The sequence below is a fragment of the Acanthaster planci genome, linkage group LG14 (assembly GCF_054643075.1).
Source record: "Acanthaster planci isolate LZ-2023a linkage group LG14, COTS_SCS, whole genome shotgun sequence".
NCBI classification, from domain to species: Eukaryota; Metazoa; Echinodermata; class Asteroidea; order Valvatida; family Acanthasteridae; genus Acanthaster; species Acanthaster planci.
In genome coordinates this window covers 9,626,252-9,643,820 of record NC_141790.1, presented here as the reverse complement: position 1 = coordinate 9,643,820, position 17,569 = coordinate 9,626,252, and the positions used below count along the sequence as shown (strand labels likewise).

General features: G+C 43.8%; 4 protein-coding genes across 6 annotated transcripts in view; 2 read left to right on the top strand and 2 right to left on the bottom strand.

The window, feature by feature from the left end:
- LOC110980761 (ATP-binding cassette sub-family C member 4-like) overlaps positions 1-2,735 on the top strand; it is a 29,186-nt gene extending 26,451 nt beyond the window's left edge. The window contains exons 25-27 of one of the 2 annotated variants that reach the window (XM_022237711.2): positions 38-210; positions 686-791; positions 1,192-2,735. In XM_022237711.2, the coding sequence (XP_022093403.2) occupies positions 38-210; positions 686-791; positions 1,192-1,455 (543 nt within the window). In that variant the 3' untranslated portion in view covers positions 1,456-2,735. Of the gene's footprint in view, positions 1-37; positions 211-685; positions 896-1,191 lie in introns of both variants that reach the window. The other variant, XM_087145495.1, reaches the window with a different exon arrangement.
- Positions 2,736-3,046: 311 nt separating this feature from the next.
- LOC110980760 (WD repeat-containing protein 53-like) lies at positions 3,047-6,029 on the bottom strand. Of its 2 annotated transcripts, none has more exons than XM_022237710.2 (2): positions 5,895-6,029; positions 3,047-5,197 (listed from the first exon to the last, which is right to left on the bottom strand). In XM_022237710.2, exon 2 carries the CDS (start codon positions 5,089-5,091, stop codon positions 3,925-3,927), a length of 1,167 nt encoding a protein of 388 aa, XP_022093402.2. In that variant the 5' UTR covers positions 5,092-5,197; positions 5,895-6,029; the 3' UTR covers positions 3,047-3,924. The 2 variants fall into 2 exon arrangements, with proteins under 2 accessions (XP_022093402.2, XP_022093401.2); XM_022237709.2 differs by having other exon boundaries at positions 5,903-6,029.
- Positions 6,030-7,203: 1,174 nt separating this feature from the next.
- LOC110980744 (uncharacterized) lies at positions 7,204-10,294 on the top strand. Its single transcript, XM_022237688.2, has 3 exons — positions 7,204-7,558; positions 8,324-8,691; positions 9,305-10,294. Exons 1-3 carry the CDS (start codon positions 7,429-7,431, stop codon positions 9,728-9,730), a joined length of 924 nt encoding a protein of 307 aa, XP_022093380.2. The 5' UTR covers positions 7,204-7,428; the 3' UTR covers positions 9,731-10,294.
- Positions 10,295-10,440: 146 nt separating this feature from the next.
- LOC110980745 (uncharacterized) lies at positions 10,441-17,087 on the bottom strand. Its single transcript, XM_022237689.2, has 5 exons — positions 15,706-17,087; positions 14,282-14,448; positions 13,539-13,714; positions 12,639-12,817; positions 10,441-11,327 (listed from the first exon to the last, which is right to left on the bottom strand). The coding sequence occupies exons 1-5, from the start codon at positions 16,079-16,081 to the stop codon at positions 11,269-11,271; spliced, it is 957 nt and encodes a 318-aa protein (XP_022093381.2). The 5' UTR covers positions 16,082-17,087; the 3' UTR covers positions 10,441-11,268.
- Positions 17,088-17,569: the final 482 nt, after the last annotated feature.

Sequence of the window (17,569 nt, the reverse complement as noted above, 5' to 3'; positions counted from 1 at the left end):
GGAGTTCAAACATCTGGAGCTCTATCCTCACCTGCAGGTGGAGTTGAAGCCGGCGGTTGAGGAGCTTCCTGACAAGCTGGAGGCAGTCCTCACAGAGGGAGGCACCAACTTCAGTGTGGGTCAAAGACAGCTGCTGTGCCTGGCCAGGGCCATCCTGCGTAAGAACAAGATCCTGATAGTGGACGAGGCCACGGCCAACGTTGACGTCAGGTGAGCTCATCCCAGACTTCTCAGTAAAAGCCAAGTAGTCAGAGATGCACTCTGTCCAGATATTTTAAAGAAGTAAGGTGAAAATGCCACGAACCACACAATATCGCCGTCAGATTGTGCCAATCCCTGGCTGTTTGAAGCAGCACCCCCACCTTTTCCTTGTAAGACAATGCAGCCTCCTGTACCTTGCTCTTCTGCTTTTCGAATCAACCTCAGTTGACAAACTGGAGAAAAATTCTTCCCACACCTGGTGCGCTTGCCATTTTGTGGCCCCATTCAAATCAGTCTAGTAAGAGGAGTCAGATGCAAGCAGGGTATTTAATTTCTGTGTCCTTGAATGTAGTAGCTTTTACCAACCTGACCCTGCATGAACTGGCCAACTGTCAATCTATTTGAGTTGCGTTCGAGAACTGCCAGTCATTGTTGGCAAGCTGAATTTGGAGGTCATTTTTTATGTTTCCATGTCATTTTTCAGGACGGATCGGTTAATCCAGGCAACTATCCGACAGAGATTCAAGCACTGCACGGTCCTAACCATAGCTCACCGCCTCAACACCATCATGGACTCCGACAGGGTCTTGGTAAGCGCGACAATAAAGCCGGAGGTTGAGTATGTCAGGCAGGACCAAAGGCTCAGTCTGGATCTGCTGTCTGGAGCTCGGTTTAGGTCTTCACTCCATTAGAAGTGAGCAGAGATGCACAGATAGTAGACCTACCCTCCTGGTCCACAATGTTCTGGTCATTCATTTACTGTTGGAAATCATTGCATGCCACTGCCAAGGTGGGTTAGTGTTTGGCCTTTGACAAGCAGTCCCTTCAACAGTGCTGTTCGTATGCACCATCATCCCTGAACAACTGTAGGACAGTATGAACCTCCGAAGCAGTAAAGCCAAATGATGAGTTTGATACCACAGGTTTGTATACATTCTGGATAGCAGCCTGTTTTGGTTGAGTTTGTCATCTCTCATTTCCTTTTGCCAGGTGCTTGATGCGGGGCGGCTCATCGAGTTCGACGAGCCCTACATCCTACTCCAGAAGGAAGGCGGCGCCTTCACCGAAATGGTCAAGGAGATGGGCAAGGCCGAGATGGCCAAACTCCAGGAAGTTGCACGGGAGAAGTACCGTGAGCGGAACCCCTCCGATCCCTACGGCCTCTTCGACCCGGAGAGGAGGTCCACTTCACCGATAAGGCGCTACACCTCTCCTACAGGCCGACGGACTGTCAGCATTGAGACCTCTTTGTAAATATGAAGATGCCCTCACCCATGTCAGACAGAAAGGGTTCCTTGCCAAACCCAATAAATCGCTTCATGGACAAAAGCCGGTAACATCAGCTGTGGCGTTTTCTCTGCAGATTTTGCAATACATGTACAACCTTCTCAGTCAGCCCTGGAAAGCCCGCATGGGTTTAACGTCTCTTAAAATGCCTTGTAAAGTGGTACCAGTGGAAGTGATGCAGAAACTGACCTTCACAACTGTTCTGAGTGGGAAGTATCATTCTCCATAACAGACAAGATCTGGAGCAGCAGTGTATAGACTGAGGAAAAATTTGGGGGGGAGAGTGGGCACTTAGGGTGGCAGCACGTTTTGCACTGAAATCAACTAAACTGTGGCGTGTGTGTCTAAGCTTGTTTATTTTAAGATTTAAAAGGGGGGGGACACCAGAGAACATGGAAATCCCCTGGGGAAGGGGGCTCCCCTCCCTTGTACATGTACATGCACAAGCATTTCAGGCAATCCTCGGACACTGCTTTGAAATGAATGGTTGGAGCTGTTTATAGCAAAATGACTGAAATGTTTTTCTGCCTTATAAAAAATATTTGTTTGGAAACACTTCGTTTCCAATGGACAATATCAAAATGTTATGCACGTCGGATAATAATGTACAAAAAAATAAACTTTATAAAGACCCTGTTACTGATGCATGTAAGGCATCATGATAGCGATTATTTCTTAACTTTGAGCCAGTATTTATTGTTTCAGCATGGAAAGAGTTTCGTTCGGCAAGTTACACGTTGTCACACATTTGCACACCAATTAAGCAGCCTGTGTACTGCACTGTACATGTAAATGTCGCAGTTGGGCCTTGGACATTGATAGAATATGGAAACACAATGAAAGTGGAAGTTTTTTTTTTCGTTTATTAGTTTGGAGGAAAGAAAACATGTACTGTACATGTAATTTTATTTGAAGTTCTTTTTATTTAACAAGTCGGGCTTGGGAAAAGCTCCAAATATTCAAGCTTTTGTTAATTTAAGGCAGTTTGGCAGTGTTCTTTAAAGACACATTTGTACACAATGTACATGTACCATTTCAGTAAGCTAACAGTATTTTTATCTTTACTTTGATCAAGCCTCTTTTCTAGATTGATAACCAGTTTCAAAGTGGTTCCATAATGTTGAACATTCCCTCATATGCAGCTTAATGTTGTAACAAGTCTGATTTGTTCGAAAACATATATGTTTATATTATATATAAGTGAAAAACAGCTTATTACTGAAAGACCTGCCTGAAGGGCAAGTAAACTGCAGCTCATGTGTGATTTTGTTCAGTAGAGACTTGCTGCTTGCTTAGGTAGCATTTGCAACATTTGACCCCGCAGGACACTTCCAAAGGAGGGTAGTTTTGCTTCATACATGTACCTGTGCATGAAAATAGTAACGACGAAATTACTAAGTAGTGACTGATGCATACATGTACCAGAGGTACTGCATATGTACGCCTAGCATCAAGTGATAGGCTCCTCTTCACAACATACTGGTAGACTACCAAAGTGTGATATCCTTTTTGACTGGGAATTGTAGCACTAACAAAGGGAAGTCTGCGCACCTGTCGGTTCACGCACTGGTTCTCACATTTATGTCTCTCGATACACATAACTGTGCACAACCCAAAGTCTTCATTTCGGGACTCTGTGTATAGCCATTTTAATCTTGAACACGTTGAAGGATCCATGCCATGATTTTTTTCATAAACCCAATTTTTTGCATCTTTGTTCTTCTTTCAAACGGATGACGACTTCAGTTTTTGGAGTTGAGTGTACCAACGAGTATACTTTTCAGAAACATTAAAAAATGTCCAAGGTGCTGGTATTCCGAACACAAGGATGCCACTGCAGTTCAGGGTAGACACTACTCAGATTTTCATATGCAATGCTCTCTAAAAACATATCCAACAAAAGGTTGCACGCCAGCTTGCCGGTTGCCTGATACTTGCAGAACAATACATTGCCAAAGAAATGGCAATATTAAAACCAAAAACCCAAAAATAAATCCAGCAGTGTTTCTGCACGGATAAATGTCACATTAAGAATCAGTGCCTGGGATTGACATCACAGTTCTGGCATGAATATGCAAATCTGCATTAACATAAAACCAAACAGGCTGTAAAATACAGATCAAAAGAGCAAACCAATTAATGATTGACTAAAACACCAAGGTGCAATTCCAAGGGTTTTTAAAAAAATGATTGTAGCGCATCGCCCTTTTTAAAGGACCATGGGGGGGGTCGGGGGCCTTGTTTTACATCTTCATTGCCCAAAATCTCGGCTGTTAAATAACCTTTGCGACTAGAATTCGGGTGATAAACATCTGAGCACATCTGGAAAGTTTCAGTTCCAATCAGCAGAAGGCTTTGTAGCCAATGTCATTTCTTGTGCACGGTCAAAAAATAGTATGGTGCTACTGCCGAAGAAACGCACGGCCCTTGTAAGGATCAAGCCAATTTCCACTGGTACACCGATATGATTTCCGATACATCGGCCACAAACACCAAATTGACACTCCCTACTGAGGTCGAGGGTGCAAGCCAGTTTATCTTGTCCTTGTGCTTCATGGACAATGTTGCTTTCTTCTTCTTGAGGGCTGACGAGCATGCGCCTTGGTTCCTCTTGTCAGATTCTCTCTCTCTTCCTGATCCAGAAGACTGATATGCAGGTGGAATCTTGCTTTTTGTAGAAGTAAGATCTCTGGTCTCCAATTTGTCGGCTGACGTAATGGATGGGGAGTTTTCCGGTAGGAAGCTATCCTCAGAGGTGATGTTCGCTGTTTCCCACAGCATCATTCTGCAGTCATTCCCTGCCGTCAGCAGCAAGTCCTGCGTCCGCCCCGGGTGATTGGGAACGAACGCGACCTGCGTCACGCCACGCGTGTGCCCCTCCAGGCTTGCCCCTGGCCAGAGGTCCCGCCTCCCTCCCCTCCCCAGCAGCTGGACCCGGGCGCTCTCCAGGCCGCATGCCAGGACATCGCCAGCCGGGGAGAAGTCCAATGAGTGGACAAACGGGGGGTTGACCATGTACGGACTGGGCATGAGCTCATCCTCCATCCCCGCTGCTGTCACCTCCCTCATGTTTACTGACGTCCTGGGGCTCGCCCGCGTTGTTTCCCACAAGTGCACCACACAATCCAGACCTCCCGAGGCAATCTCCCTTGGGACGGTGGGATGATAACGCACGCTGGAGCAAATGGCACTGTGGCCTTTTAGCGTCCTTAAGACCTTGTGGCTTCGAAGGTCAATAACTTTTATCAATCCATCATCGTCACAAGCTGCAAGGAAGCCATCTTTGGGGTCAACAGTGATTTGGTTGACGTCCTCATTGTGGAAAGCAAAAGTGGCCTGACTGCATTCGGGGCTGCGTATGTCCAACAGTTCAATAACCTCCCCAGCCGACACGTAAACAACCGAGCCTTGCTGCGGAGGGAAACAGACACTGTTGACATCGGCCCTGGAGGGGAAGCTTTTCTGGGAGACAATTTCTCCGTCGGGGCTCCAGAAACAGACCTCACCGCCTTCCCCTCCAGATGCAACCTGTCCGCCTGCGTTTACACCCAGGCATAACACCATCTGGCTATGGCCACCAGTCAACACTGTGTTCAGCTCCATGGCAGTATCACTAAAGGCCGCCAAACCTCGTGCCGCTCATATACCTACATGTACATGTAGAAGTGCCAAACACAGGCATGTGCATACTGAGCAACACTCATGGTGTCTGCAAACGGAAGAAATAGTGTGAAAACATCAAGTGTTTGACCAGCCACAGTTTGCATGATTTATGACATGCCCTTTCTGTTCTGCAAACTGAGTCCAGTCAATGACAGTAATTAAGGATGGATCGGGAGTGAGAGTCCGTGCCACACTAGTGGGGCTAATGTCATGTCACCTGCCCTGTGAAAATGGGTATAAATTTGCCTGGTGTGAACATGTTGGCCCTTTGCCACGTTTGCCAACAATATCATGCAGGGTGGTGCATTACATGTAGGCCTATATGTCTGCATGTAGGGCCTACTGGTAGTACATGTAGTAGTTCTCTGATGTACTTGTGTGGCGTCACAACAAGCTGACCATGAATATGCCAGAATACATTATGGAATAGGCCAGAATGCCAGGATGTACATGTACCTCTAAACAACATGTCGAAACAAAGACGCGCTGTCCACAAGCACTGTAGGACCATGGAGGTGAGTCTACCTCCATGGTAGGACTATGAGACTGGTCTGGAAAATTCTGAGTCTGACGTTAGCATTGCTAGGGGCTCGTGTTTTCATTTTAAAACATCAATATTTTACATGTACCTACCCCTAGAACGGTGGGGTCCAACGTCCGCTCCCACGTGGGAGCGGACCCCACAGTTCTGGTGGTATTTTCCCTGCTATAAAGTAGGCCTATTGACAGCCTATCATACTTACAGCCTTACCAAGTTCACATCCATTCCAACTTACAGGCCAAGTCAAAACAAACAACGGCGATTGAAAGCAAAGATAGAGTGGCATAGGGCCGACGTTTCGCCAGTTACATTTTTACATGTACTGTACGTCTGCATTTACATGTATATGTAGAGTGTACATGTACATTGGATCAAAGCTTGCAGCACAATAAGTCAGGGTCGTAAGACCAATTTTGTAGGTCATCAGACTAAATAGGTGCCTAGACTTGCGTCGTGTCGTCAGATGCAGTTCGTGTGACATTTTGCCAATCAGTCCCAATAAATCTCAAAGTACATGTATTCAGGCTTGTTGCCAGTTTTCTTACTCTGTTAATCGATAGCCCACGGATAAAATGTTCCCTTGCTTAGTTTGTACACTTTCGATCAACGACTCGTCCTGGTTTATTTTGTCGAATACTGGTGCATGATAGCGAATTAAAACATTTGTGTAAAATGACATGTGCCTCGAATGCCACTCTAATAAATTCTCGAATTCTTTTGCCTCATAACACGTGATGAATCCCAAATTTTCAGTGAAATTGATTTTGTTACTTTTAAAGTCTTCTTTGGTGATCGTTTGAGGACTCTGCTACAGGCCTTAAAAGGCCCGAAATGCATTCTGCCCAAGTGTCGTGTAAGCCGGGAACTTCCAGTCGTCACTGTGTCATCATGCACGGGCGGTGAAATTATGTATGATGACTTGTTAATAACAAATCCGTGTTGATGAGTGGATATGCTGTTTGGGCATTCATGAGACAAAACTGCATTAAAATTTTATTTCCAAAATTTATTGCGCTCAAGCCTTCATGAAGCGTTCTTTTCTCGCGGTCCCTCTGTGCCATGGGCTCAGATTTGTATACTAGTACATATGCAGCAAGGTATGAGACGGAGAGAACCCCCCCCCCTGCTTTGTGTTGGTCATTGTCTCGCAGGAATCTGGGGAATTCCTTTCAGACATCTTGGGGGATGTGTTAAGTAGCAATAGTCTGGAATGTGTATAGAGATTGGACATGTTGGGGGGTACCCCTCGGTCTCATTTCTTGCTGGGTATACAGATTTGGCCACCGTTGTTGTCGTCAGCACCATTTCCGTTCGTGGCTGGTGTTACACATTCGATAGGTTTAAGAAACTTTCCCCCGAAAGAGGCCTCACGAACACAACAATTCAGTCTTCACTTTAGTATCTAAATGAGTCTTCGATGCACCCTTTTGAGTTCGGCTTCGTCCCTATTCAAAGGTCACGGTATGCTGCACAGTAGCCAAAAGAGAACCTTTATCCCTGAACACAATCATGAAGGCTCTCAGATCAGCTGCAATTCATGCTGCTCACCCGAAAACACTGGTTGGATAAAGGGAAGGGGCTTACATGGCCCGATAACACCATTTGCGCCGGGCGGAGGGGGTTTAACCCTGGTGGATCGTGTACTTCTCAGCCTGATTTTTTTCCTACTAGGAACATCCCGTCGCCCATATAGGTCTACTCAGGCCCAGTGCAAGCTCCAGTTTTTTGCCGTCGATATGGTCTGGCTGAAGAGGATTCGTTCCAAGTGGTGCACCTCCGTTGGAAACCTCCTACAGGCCAAGGGAAAAAAAGGCTATGCGGTCGTGCTCGAATACCCAGCCCAGCTCTTCAATGGACGGCCGAATCGTGAGTGATATACTGTACTAACAGGCCTCAATTTTTTTTTTTTTGTTATTTTTTTGCGTAAGGATATTTTAAGCTTTACGCGTCCCAGATTTAAATTTGCCCCGGAGCAGTTGGAAAATGCCACTCCCCTGTAAAAAGTTAAGGAAAAGGAACTGAATTTTTGTCCGTTTTTAAAAAATTAATGGCCGTTTCTTTTCCTTGCAAATGTGTTTTCAAACTTTCCAAATTACCCTCACCCCTAAGAAAAGTCATAAACGGTAGCGTAATTATAAAAACTCTAAGTTTTGCCACCCCCCCCCGCGAAAAATTGCCTTTCTCCGAAAAATGGGTTTAGGATCCAGCCTTGATCCCAGGAACATCGGAATTAGAATCGAGAGTTCTATGCTGTATTGTCCACGATGAGGAAGAATTCATGATGTACAAAATTCAAATTCAAAAGTGCTTTGATGTGCCTGTTAACGATAAATAGCGACCAATACTACTCGACTCAATGCGAAATTTCAGGCGGGCTGAAGTACTTTAATGGGCTCTTCCGCTCTAGCAAGGAAATGAAAAGGGGATATAAACAAAAACATTTGTATTATCGAAGAGAGAGATCTGACCTATTTAAGTGACTTGAGTTCACTTTTCCCATCAAGGCAAATGGACGCTCCATTTTTAAATCTCTGAACATATTTGAGACCTCCTGGAATGGGGTTTCCATGAAATGACAAAGAGTAATGATTGAGTCATAGAGCTTGTGGGCTTCGTCTGATCTGCTTTAAGAATCGCCAGCGAACGAGGAAGAAGAGGATGCATTCGAAGGAGAGTTGCACCCGCCCACCATGCAGCTGCACACCGCCTTCGAGTACCTCCTCCTTCGCCTCTACCACCACAAGGACCTGGCCCTCCCCGTGAACGTCAAGGCCGGCATGTTTCCGCCGACTCAGCCCCCGTCCCCAACCGAGCCCTCTTCCCAGGCAAAGCCCACGCTTGCCGCCCAGGTACGACACTTCAAGCTTAGCAAACTGATCGTAGTCGTGGACAAGCTCATCGTCATGCAAGAGAAGCTGTTCCGACGTCTGGAGAAGCAGGCCAACTGGGCCGAGTGGGTCCAGGATAGCCTACAGCACTTGTTCCAAGTCCTCGAAAAGGTATTGGGTTGGTTCGTGGAGGGGATCAAAATAAGCGTAAAGGGTCTTATTGGATTCTCTTGGTCTAGTATCGAAATCCTAATTCTGTGGAAAAGATTTTTGTAACTGTTATTTAAACGATTAAAAGCAGTTTTTAGTATTCAAAAGCTGCTCGATTAGTTCTCACGAAGAGCAGTGTTTTGTTTTGGAATCCACGAGTTACTGCCACTTTTGTGCGATCTTGAAGAATGCTTGCTCATACGTGTTGTCAAACTGAGCCAAGAGGCTTGATCTAGCAAAAAAAATATAATTTTTTAGTGTCTGGCAATCCTACAAGGCTTGTGTTCAGCAACGCTTATATACGTACTTGCAAGTCTGTGCCAAAAACAAAAAAATCAACAACAGGTGAATTTTGTTCGCGGTTAATATATGGCAATTACGGAGAGGATGCCGAAAGAATATAGTGCACCCCATCTACATGATAGTGCCGTCACTCAAATTTCGACAAAATGTTTTACAGAACCGCAGCAGCTTGAGAAGTAGTACACGCCGTGTGAGTGGAATTTCTTAATTATGCATTAATGAAGTCTGGAGGGTTATAAACATTAATGTAGCCATTTGTCTCTTCTCTCAGGAATGTGATAAAATACAACAGCTTTCCATGAACCTCTCCAGCGAGCGAGAGGACCGCTTCCAGATGGAGACCGACATCAACGCCCTCACTGACTCCCTCCAGGAGATCCTGACCAGCTTTGACGCGCTCACCCAGGCCTGGACCGACGTGGTGGGCCACGTGGCCGCCAACGTGGTCGAAGTGCAGGCCGGCGGTGACGGGAACCCGTGGCCGGACGTGGACACGGTGACCGACCTGTGCCGGGGGCTCCCCGAGAGGTACACAGTGGACTACGTGGCCCTGTGTGCGGACCTGGCTTCTAAGGATGGTAAGGAGTGGAATTTCGATCCGGTTCAACTGGCAGTCGGCGCTGGCACCGCTGGTCTGGAAGGGGCCAAGTGTTTCTCCAGAGCAAGTGTCGGCACCCTTCAGGACAAGGACTATTAACACGGCTCTACCACTGTCTTCATTGGTGCCACATCGTTAATGGATGTTGTTCATGTACTGAATCAGAGATCTCAAAACTGTTGTCTTCACCAAAACAGGTTTTCTTTGAGTTTATACAAAGGACTTGATACCAGTATTTACTGCATTTTTTGTTTTTCAAATGACTTCTTTCATGTAAGGCACGTATACCACTTGATCATAATAACAGGCCTATACATGTAACAGCTGAATAATTCTCCAAAATGTACTGCCTATGGAATTTATTATTCCATAATTATTATTCCATATCAAAGTATTGATAAGGTGTAACTATGACTAAAATGTGGAGTTTTTCGATACCACACATGACAGGGCCGACGTATTTTTCTCAAATATAAAAAACATTATCATATTTGCGCTATTACGGTCACAACAGATTGTTTACATTTCGCGCATGAGTGGACGTCGAGTTTCCACACTAGTCTGGTGCTCGTCACGCATATAAGAAATGTAATAATGAGTAAACATTTCCGAGGCTTATTCCGACACCACACGTAACACAGTCTTATTACTTGATCATTTAAACGGTATAAATGTTCAAATTTATGAATGGCCTCATTAATTGCTGCGAGAATGCTGCGAAGCGAACTTTCCAGTACCTTGAAGCCCTGGGTTGGAACCAATTAACGACAGAACACAGACATTCAAACTCACTTACACACTTTAAATCATTCTTTTAACCTATATTCTACGATTTATTAACATATTTCAATTTTTTATTAACTAAATTAAAAAGCCCGATCCAAAGGTTTTTAATGCTCCTACTTTGATTTTTAAGTTGTTTGATTTCCTTTTGTCTTATTCCTATTTTCTCATAATTATTCTTATGTCTACCTATAATTTAAAAAATATTGCTACCAGTTTATTCAATGAATTTATGCTATTTCATATAATTTTTGGTTCATGTTTCATATTTTTCCTCAAATTTTGTTCTAACTGTTTAAATTATTTTGTATTTTGTTTTAATGTTTCAGGGCCCTTAAGAATAGCAGTTGTATAACATGTAAAGGTTCCCCTGTCGAAATAAAACAAACATATATATAATTAATCTACCTCACACAAAATAATAAACACGACTATTGACAGTTGTATTTTCAGTCGCTATTAATTCGGTGCCTTGTTAATAATTATTTCTAATACTGTACACTTACAGGAATATCTGTATTCTAATGATGATGGTTTGTGCAATTAATTCATGTAACAGTAATATGTGTGGAAGGAGAAATTAATTATTTTGAACGAGTGCTGTATTTACATACTATAGTGACATTAAAAAGCACTTAATTAAGACAATTATACTTTAATGAATATGTGATGAATATGCTTTTTAAAAGTTTTCTTGTTGAAGCTGTTTTCATTGTTTTTCCGGAAATCTTTTTCTACGTTCTACGAGAAATTCTGGAACTTTTTTTTTCAGATCCACCAGCTGAAACATTACCAGCCCCAAAGTTTTGAACCATTGCGTGCTTTCGCATCTGTAACGTAATTCACCTATGAAACTACTCGGCATCGATGTGTATGGTTAAGTAATCCGCACGAGCAATTGCTGCACTGGAACCTGTTAAACATAAAGCGACAGCGACAATCATCATGAGTGACCTTTCAAAGGTCCAAAATCAACAGGAGTGACTTTTCCACTCTCCAGAATTCAAAGAGAACCATTTGAGCAGCAACACTCCTCGCAAAGTTATGGTAAAATAACGTGGTTTGTTCCTTTTAAACACGGGCACAGAACCGATGAAGTGTCACCAAATAAAAGTTGTGACATATCTCACGTGGAAAGTACTATTCAAAGAGGCGCTCATCCATACCTCGCTACACGCCTCAGAGTTTGCGTGGGACTATACAATGCGATGTTGTTAGCAGTTCAGACGGTGAAACACGAACTTCTTCACCACATTGCGAATGACGTAGCGCACAGGACACCGGCAACTATTATAAGCAACGTGGGAGGCAGAGGGCGTTGCTGAGAGGGAGAAAATGGGTAGAAACCCCCCCCCCCTTCGTTCCTCCGGGCATGTGCCCCATTGTGTGCAACTCTTGAATGCAATGCTCATGAAAAAGATTACATCACAAAATCTGTATCAAATTCAAACCGAATCTTTCATCAAAATGGCATATTCACGGCTTTAAAAATTGTTTCCCTTTTCTAGTGATTTCTAGTGCAAATATTTTACTGTCGTTGGGAAATCCAAAACAGTCTTGACAATCGGCTTTAACTTTTGTGCTTATCACAAAAAGTGTGAGGGGATGATTCAGTAGCTAAATCCCACCACTTCAAAAAGTGGGGGATACATAGGCCTCATCCAACCGGGGTTTACGCCCACGATAGAGTGCACAGCGTTCTACAGACGACAAAATTGTGCAGCGTCGTGCCGTCGCCCGACAAAACAGCGCGAAGCCACTACGCAACATTACGACAGCTCCCTCCGTCGTGCCGTCGGGTCGCGTTGCCTCGTTATACCGTTGCGTCGCATGGGCGGGTCTTGTCGTCGTATCGTACCGTCGCGTCATCATGGTTTTTATAGAGCGTGACGCCATCACGTCCTACCGTCGTTCTGTCGCGTCCTGGTGGCATACGTCGTGTCGTGTCGTCGTGCCTTACTCTTTCTAAAAATGGCTGGTGATAATCACGGTCAGTAGACGGCGTACGTTGCAAGTTCTGGAAAAAATAATGTGCTTGTCTAGGGCCTGCAAGGCTGAAGGGCACGAGGCGATGGGTTGACATGACGACAGAACGGTACAACACTACGTCACGACGCGGTGGAGCCTTCGTAGCGTCGCGTTGTGGTTGCTGCGTCGTGGCGTCGGAAGGAATTTTGTCGTCTATAGAACACCGTAAGAGAGAAAAAGCCACGTGCTGGCTTACCTCCAGTTACTGCGTCTTCCCAACGTACATAACCTTCTGCTGTACTGTACAGTATGATAGGGTAGGCCTGAGATCGCTCCCAATCACAACTGCTCATTCCAAGGGAATCAACCACAATCAACCAGCCGTAGTCCCATGGACATGACCCATATTTGTGGTTGATGAAGAACCTCCGGTGTCTTCATAAAGAGAAAGAAGGAGTGATAATCATCACCGACAAAACGTCTTGGCCGGCGAATGATTCCTGCCAGAACACGCAATACCAAGAACAGCCTAGCAGCATCTAGTGACACGGTACAGTGCACTAATGTAAGCTCAATTAAAAGTGTACATTCAAAAAAGTTCAGAGCTCAAATCGACACTACTGGTCTTTCTCTAATGAAAAAGAAATTATTGTCTTGTCCGTAGTCTTTCAATTCCTTTCCGATTTTGTTGGGTTTATCGATTTACTTTTGAAGGATTAATTTGGAGGATTTTGATTATCTATGAGGATCAGATCGCCACTTGTTCCTTTTTTCTAAATTTAATTGTTTATGAACGGGCAGACGATTAAACAGCCAGTATTTGTATAATCTTTGGTATGTCCCCAGCATGAAAAAGAAAGTGTTAACAGGAAAAATGGAGGAATCCGTCTAACAGGAGGACCTTCAAGTTTTGAAGTGTCAACATCACAGCCTATTTACCTTCACACGACTTGCAATCAAGCATCATGAGGCATCGCAGTTACATGTAATTACACCGCAAGTCACTATGTTGCAAGTCGAGTCACTAGCTGTTCTGGCAAACTCTGAAAAAGGCATCCCAATTGACCGACGGGCATCTTGAGGCTCCGAAATTTACCGAAATGCTGAGACTATTTTGCGCCATTTGAATACGACAGACGTTAGTTTCCCTACTCACTGAAAGAAGACGTCCCCTTCGATGCTGAAGAAATTGATTTCGGATGATGAGTTCAAGTCTTTCCACGGGCTTGAGATTAGGCGGTCCTTGGTGAACCAGTTGAGGATATCTGATCCGGTTCCGTCGAAAATCAACTCGGCTCTGCAGCCGATGAAATCGCACAGGGATAGCTTCACCTTATAGCACGACATACAACGTTAGAAAAAACCACAGACATGACAATGGTACACCGAGCGCGCTTCAAGTCAAGTTAGGGGTAATTTAAGTTGCCACTTTGTCTGCAATATAGGATGGTGTCTTTCACTCTCTTGAGTTTAAGTCAAACTTCATTTGCCAAGTCGGCAGAGTTTGTGCCGCACCATTTGTAGTAAGTCTCTCCATTAAAATCGAGTCATGCCAAATAAAACCTCTTTGGAGAACCCCCCCCCCAAAAAAAAACCAGACTGAAAAGGGAAACATAAAATAAAACAAGGATCATTTTGGCTGGCTTGCTTGGCAGAATAAAACAACACAAAACAATTGAAAGAAAAAATTAACAAATAAATCCTTGGTTGCTTTCTAGTTCGTTCGGTTTGGCACTTTCTTCTTTCACCCCTTAGCACCCAAGTTTAGACGGAGCAAAGCACCGATTCTGATCGACGGTTGAGCTTACTTTTCACCCAAGAAAAGCAGGCTCAAACACGGCCAATGCCATACCGAAGTCCAGAAACCCTGGCCCAGGATGACGCAGTCTGCATACTCACACGCCTCACGGCCAAGGCTCCGCTTCTCCACGCCTCGTGCAACGAGTCATCGCGGCAACTACCAGCGGTTGCCATCACGCCTGGGTCCCCACACGCAGCAGTCCACATGTCGGACAGCTTCATGCCTCTCCCTGCGACGCCTCTGAATACTAGCCGCCAACCAGGGACTTTGATGTATAAACGACGAAATGTACAGTCACATAGAGGTAAATACCTGTCAACACTCGTTTTGCACCGTTTCCATTTTCCCCTTGCACCTTGCTTGGCACGTGATTTCAAGAAAGAACAACGCAACTCCAACCTAACGTTATACGAATAGTGTGATTTCCCTATTAAGTGATTTCCAAATTAAATTCAAACTGAGTTAAATAAATTTTTAAATAAAAACAAAAATGGAACAAAGGATTCATATTTGCTACGAAATCGAAACTCTTTTTCAAAAACAGAGCACAGAATCTTTTGTTTTAATTTATGCGCAGCTGTTTTTCTCCAAACGTGCATAGCTTCAGCTGGATAAGGAGTATTACTCTAATTCAAGGTTTTGAGCTACTTTGTTCTTACTTCTGATAAAACAAAAAACAAAAATAAAAAAAAATTGGATTGAAATATTTTCAATTATTTACTAAAAACATAATATTAGTCTTTACAATAATTGTAAGAAAAAACAATAGTAAAGTTTTAAAAATATTTTGACGGAATAATTTCGAAAAAATCTCCAAGCTTAAGTTAATTTATTTCTTCAAACATACAGCTGCAGCTGGATTTTTAATAATCTGGCAAATCCCAATGATTTTTCAAGGTATATGAGCTCTATCGAACCAATGAAAAATTCAAACGCGAATTTTCTAACCAAAAGAACTGCACCTTGCAAGTGCTTTACACCAACAAAAATATGAACCTCTTTATGTCACTGCACGTCCACAGTGCTAAATTGGATTTATAGTTCTTTATTCCGTCGCCACCGAAATAGAGGAGATTGACAGAATTTGAAACACATTCCAAAATCTAAAAGCTGACTTTCACATACTGTTTTTAATGATACTGCATTTTGCCAAAATTCACAATCCTTCGTGGTACCATACGTACGGTAGAGAAGGGTTTGGAATATTATTTTATGAAATTGGTGCTAACTACCTGTAGCTGTACGAGGACAAACAAATATTAATAGCCTGATTTGTCACGAGTGACCGTTAACAAAAACGCCACCAACAGCAAAAGTGTCAGGCCAAGTCTCGATAAAACAAGATAACTCTTTTGGATTGATTTATGTCTTCGACTCAGTCTTACTCCTGCCAAAAATTTTGGACTTGACCATCTTTTGGACTGGCTCATCTTTTAAACAATGGACCATGATTACAGAACAGTTTGGTGGAATCAGGGAGGAATCTGGGAAGTCTTTCAGCCGTCATCATGACTAATCTTACCAGCATCAAAGTATGTGCATGTGTTGTCACACGGTGAGTGGCGAGGCGTTTCCTCATCTTCATCGAAGTACACCCTCCCCTGGGCTGCAGTGAAGTTTCTAGGATGTTCTCGTCTTGTGGCAAGGTTCAACTCGCACGTTTTGTTGCAGTCGTTGAAGTTAAAAGACTTGCAACGTCCATCCAGGCTACAAACGCGTTCGCAGGTGACACGAGAGCGTACAGTTGTATGGGCGTACGTAAACCCCTGCAATACTCGATTTTCCGCAGCGTACATGGTTTTTGAGAGTGGATTACATTGATCACCAAACACGAAAATGACCATTCCACCAAAAATTATCAGCCCCAAAACTTCGACACCAGCATCTAGTCTCGTCATTGTCGAACTTCTGACTTCACTGACTTATTGAATTTCGCTGAATGTTCCGTTCTCAATCATGAAATCTAAGCCCTACCAAGGAATTGGTATCAAGCAACGAGCACGCGTTGCCTTGCTGGTGTTACTAGTTGACAGTCTGCTGCAGTGTGGAAGATCGTGGGTGAGGCGCTGACGTAATCCTGCCCATGATTTACATGTATAGTCTCTAGTCGTGGCGTGTGGCACCCCAAATATTAGTGCAGGGATACAAAACATGAAGACAAGGCAATAGAGGGATTTCACATTAACGCCGTCTGCGCATATCTGCATCGAAACCGAGGCTCTCTGTGTTGAACTTAGTCGCGCGCGCCCGCGGAGTCCACACAGTACATGCAGTATCCGGTTCGTAAGTGTGACGCCACTTCGGTTTAAACCACGCCCACTGCATAAGATACACAACCATCGCTGGTACGTTAGTTCGCAGTCAATTGTCGTTATTTTTTCTTTTGATTTTACGTGTCAAGTCATCCTAAAAGACTCTTCCACAAAAATTTGCAGCCTGAAAAGTCTGAATTTAACATACTTTTATGTATTTTGTGTCTTGACTCCTTACTTTCAATCGTCTGATCGTATTAAGAATTGAAGCTGACACATACAGCCTCGTTTTCAAACGTGGATGTGCGCACATCGACGCTAAAAGCGTCGTATTGGGATCCATCTATTAATTAAGTACGAGTAGCGAAGCAACGAGCGCCCTGACTGGTGAAGGCTTACGTCTTTACATTTCTCTATACAAATTGGTACAGAAAATTCATGTATAATGCATAACATTTTGTGGATAATGACCACTAAAATGCAACATTACTCGCATAGACGTAGAATAACTGATGTCATACGCGCTCACGAGGAAGGCTCTTGAAAACCAATTAACATCCTTCACCGGATCATTGGAACAATACTTCCTTTTGCCCACGGAGTGATGATAGTCAATCAGTCTTTGCACACGGTCGACTGCTGATCGCTAAACTAAAGCAGTAGTATTTAAATTTTTTAGTACCACGCCGTATAGACAAGTTCACTAATAAATTCTCATTTTGGGGCATAAAAGGCAAGCGCAGGCCACGAGCTTGAGCGGCCCATTGAAAATGTGCAGGGAAAGAAACTCATTGGTCATTTTCTTTCACCTTTTGGACTTTTTCACCTTTGTCTTCAGGCAACCCTTTATTTTTAATTTGTCTACAGTATAAATGAAATTTGTTTGGTCTTTGTTGCTTTTTAACTTGCTTTTGCCCAACGTATATCCGTAACACTATGCTCAGTATTTGTCCAATATCTTGCCAAAAAATCACAAGGGAATAATCGGGTTTTTGTTTGAAACCCGGCTGTTTCCGCGTAAAATGTCTTTTAGGTAGCAATACCACCGTTTTAAGCTAAAGTGATATTCCAGGTTGAATATTGTGTCTGAGCAGCTATTTTGTTGACAATCGGCGCTGCATACGTTACCAAGCG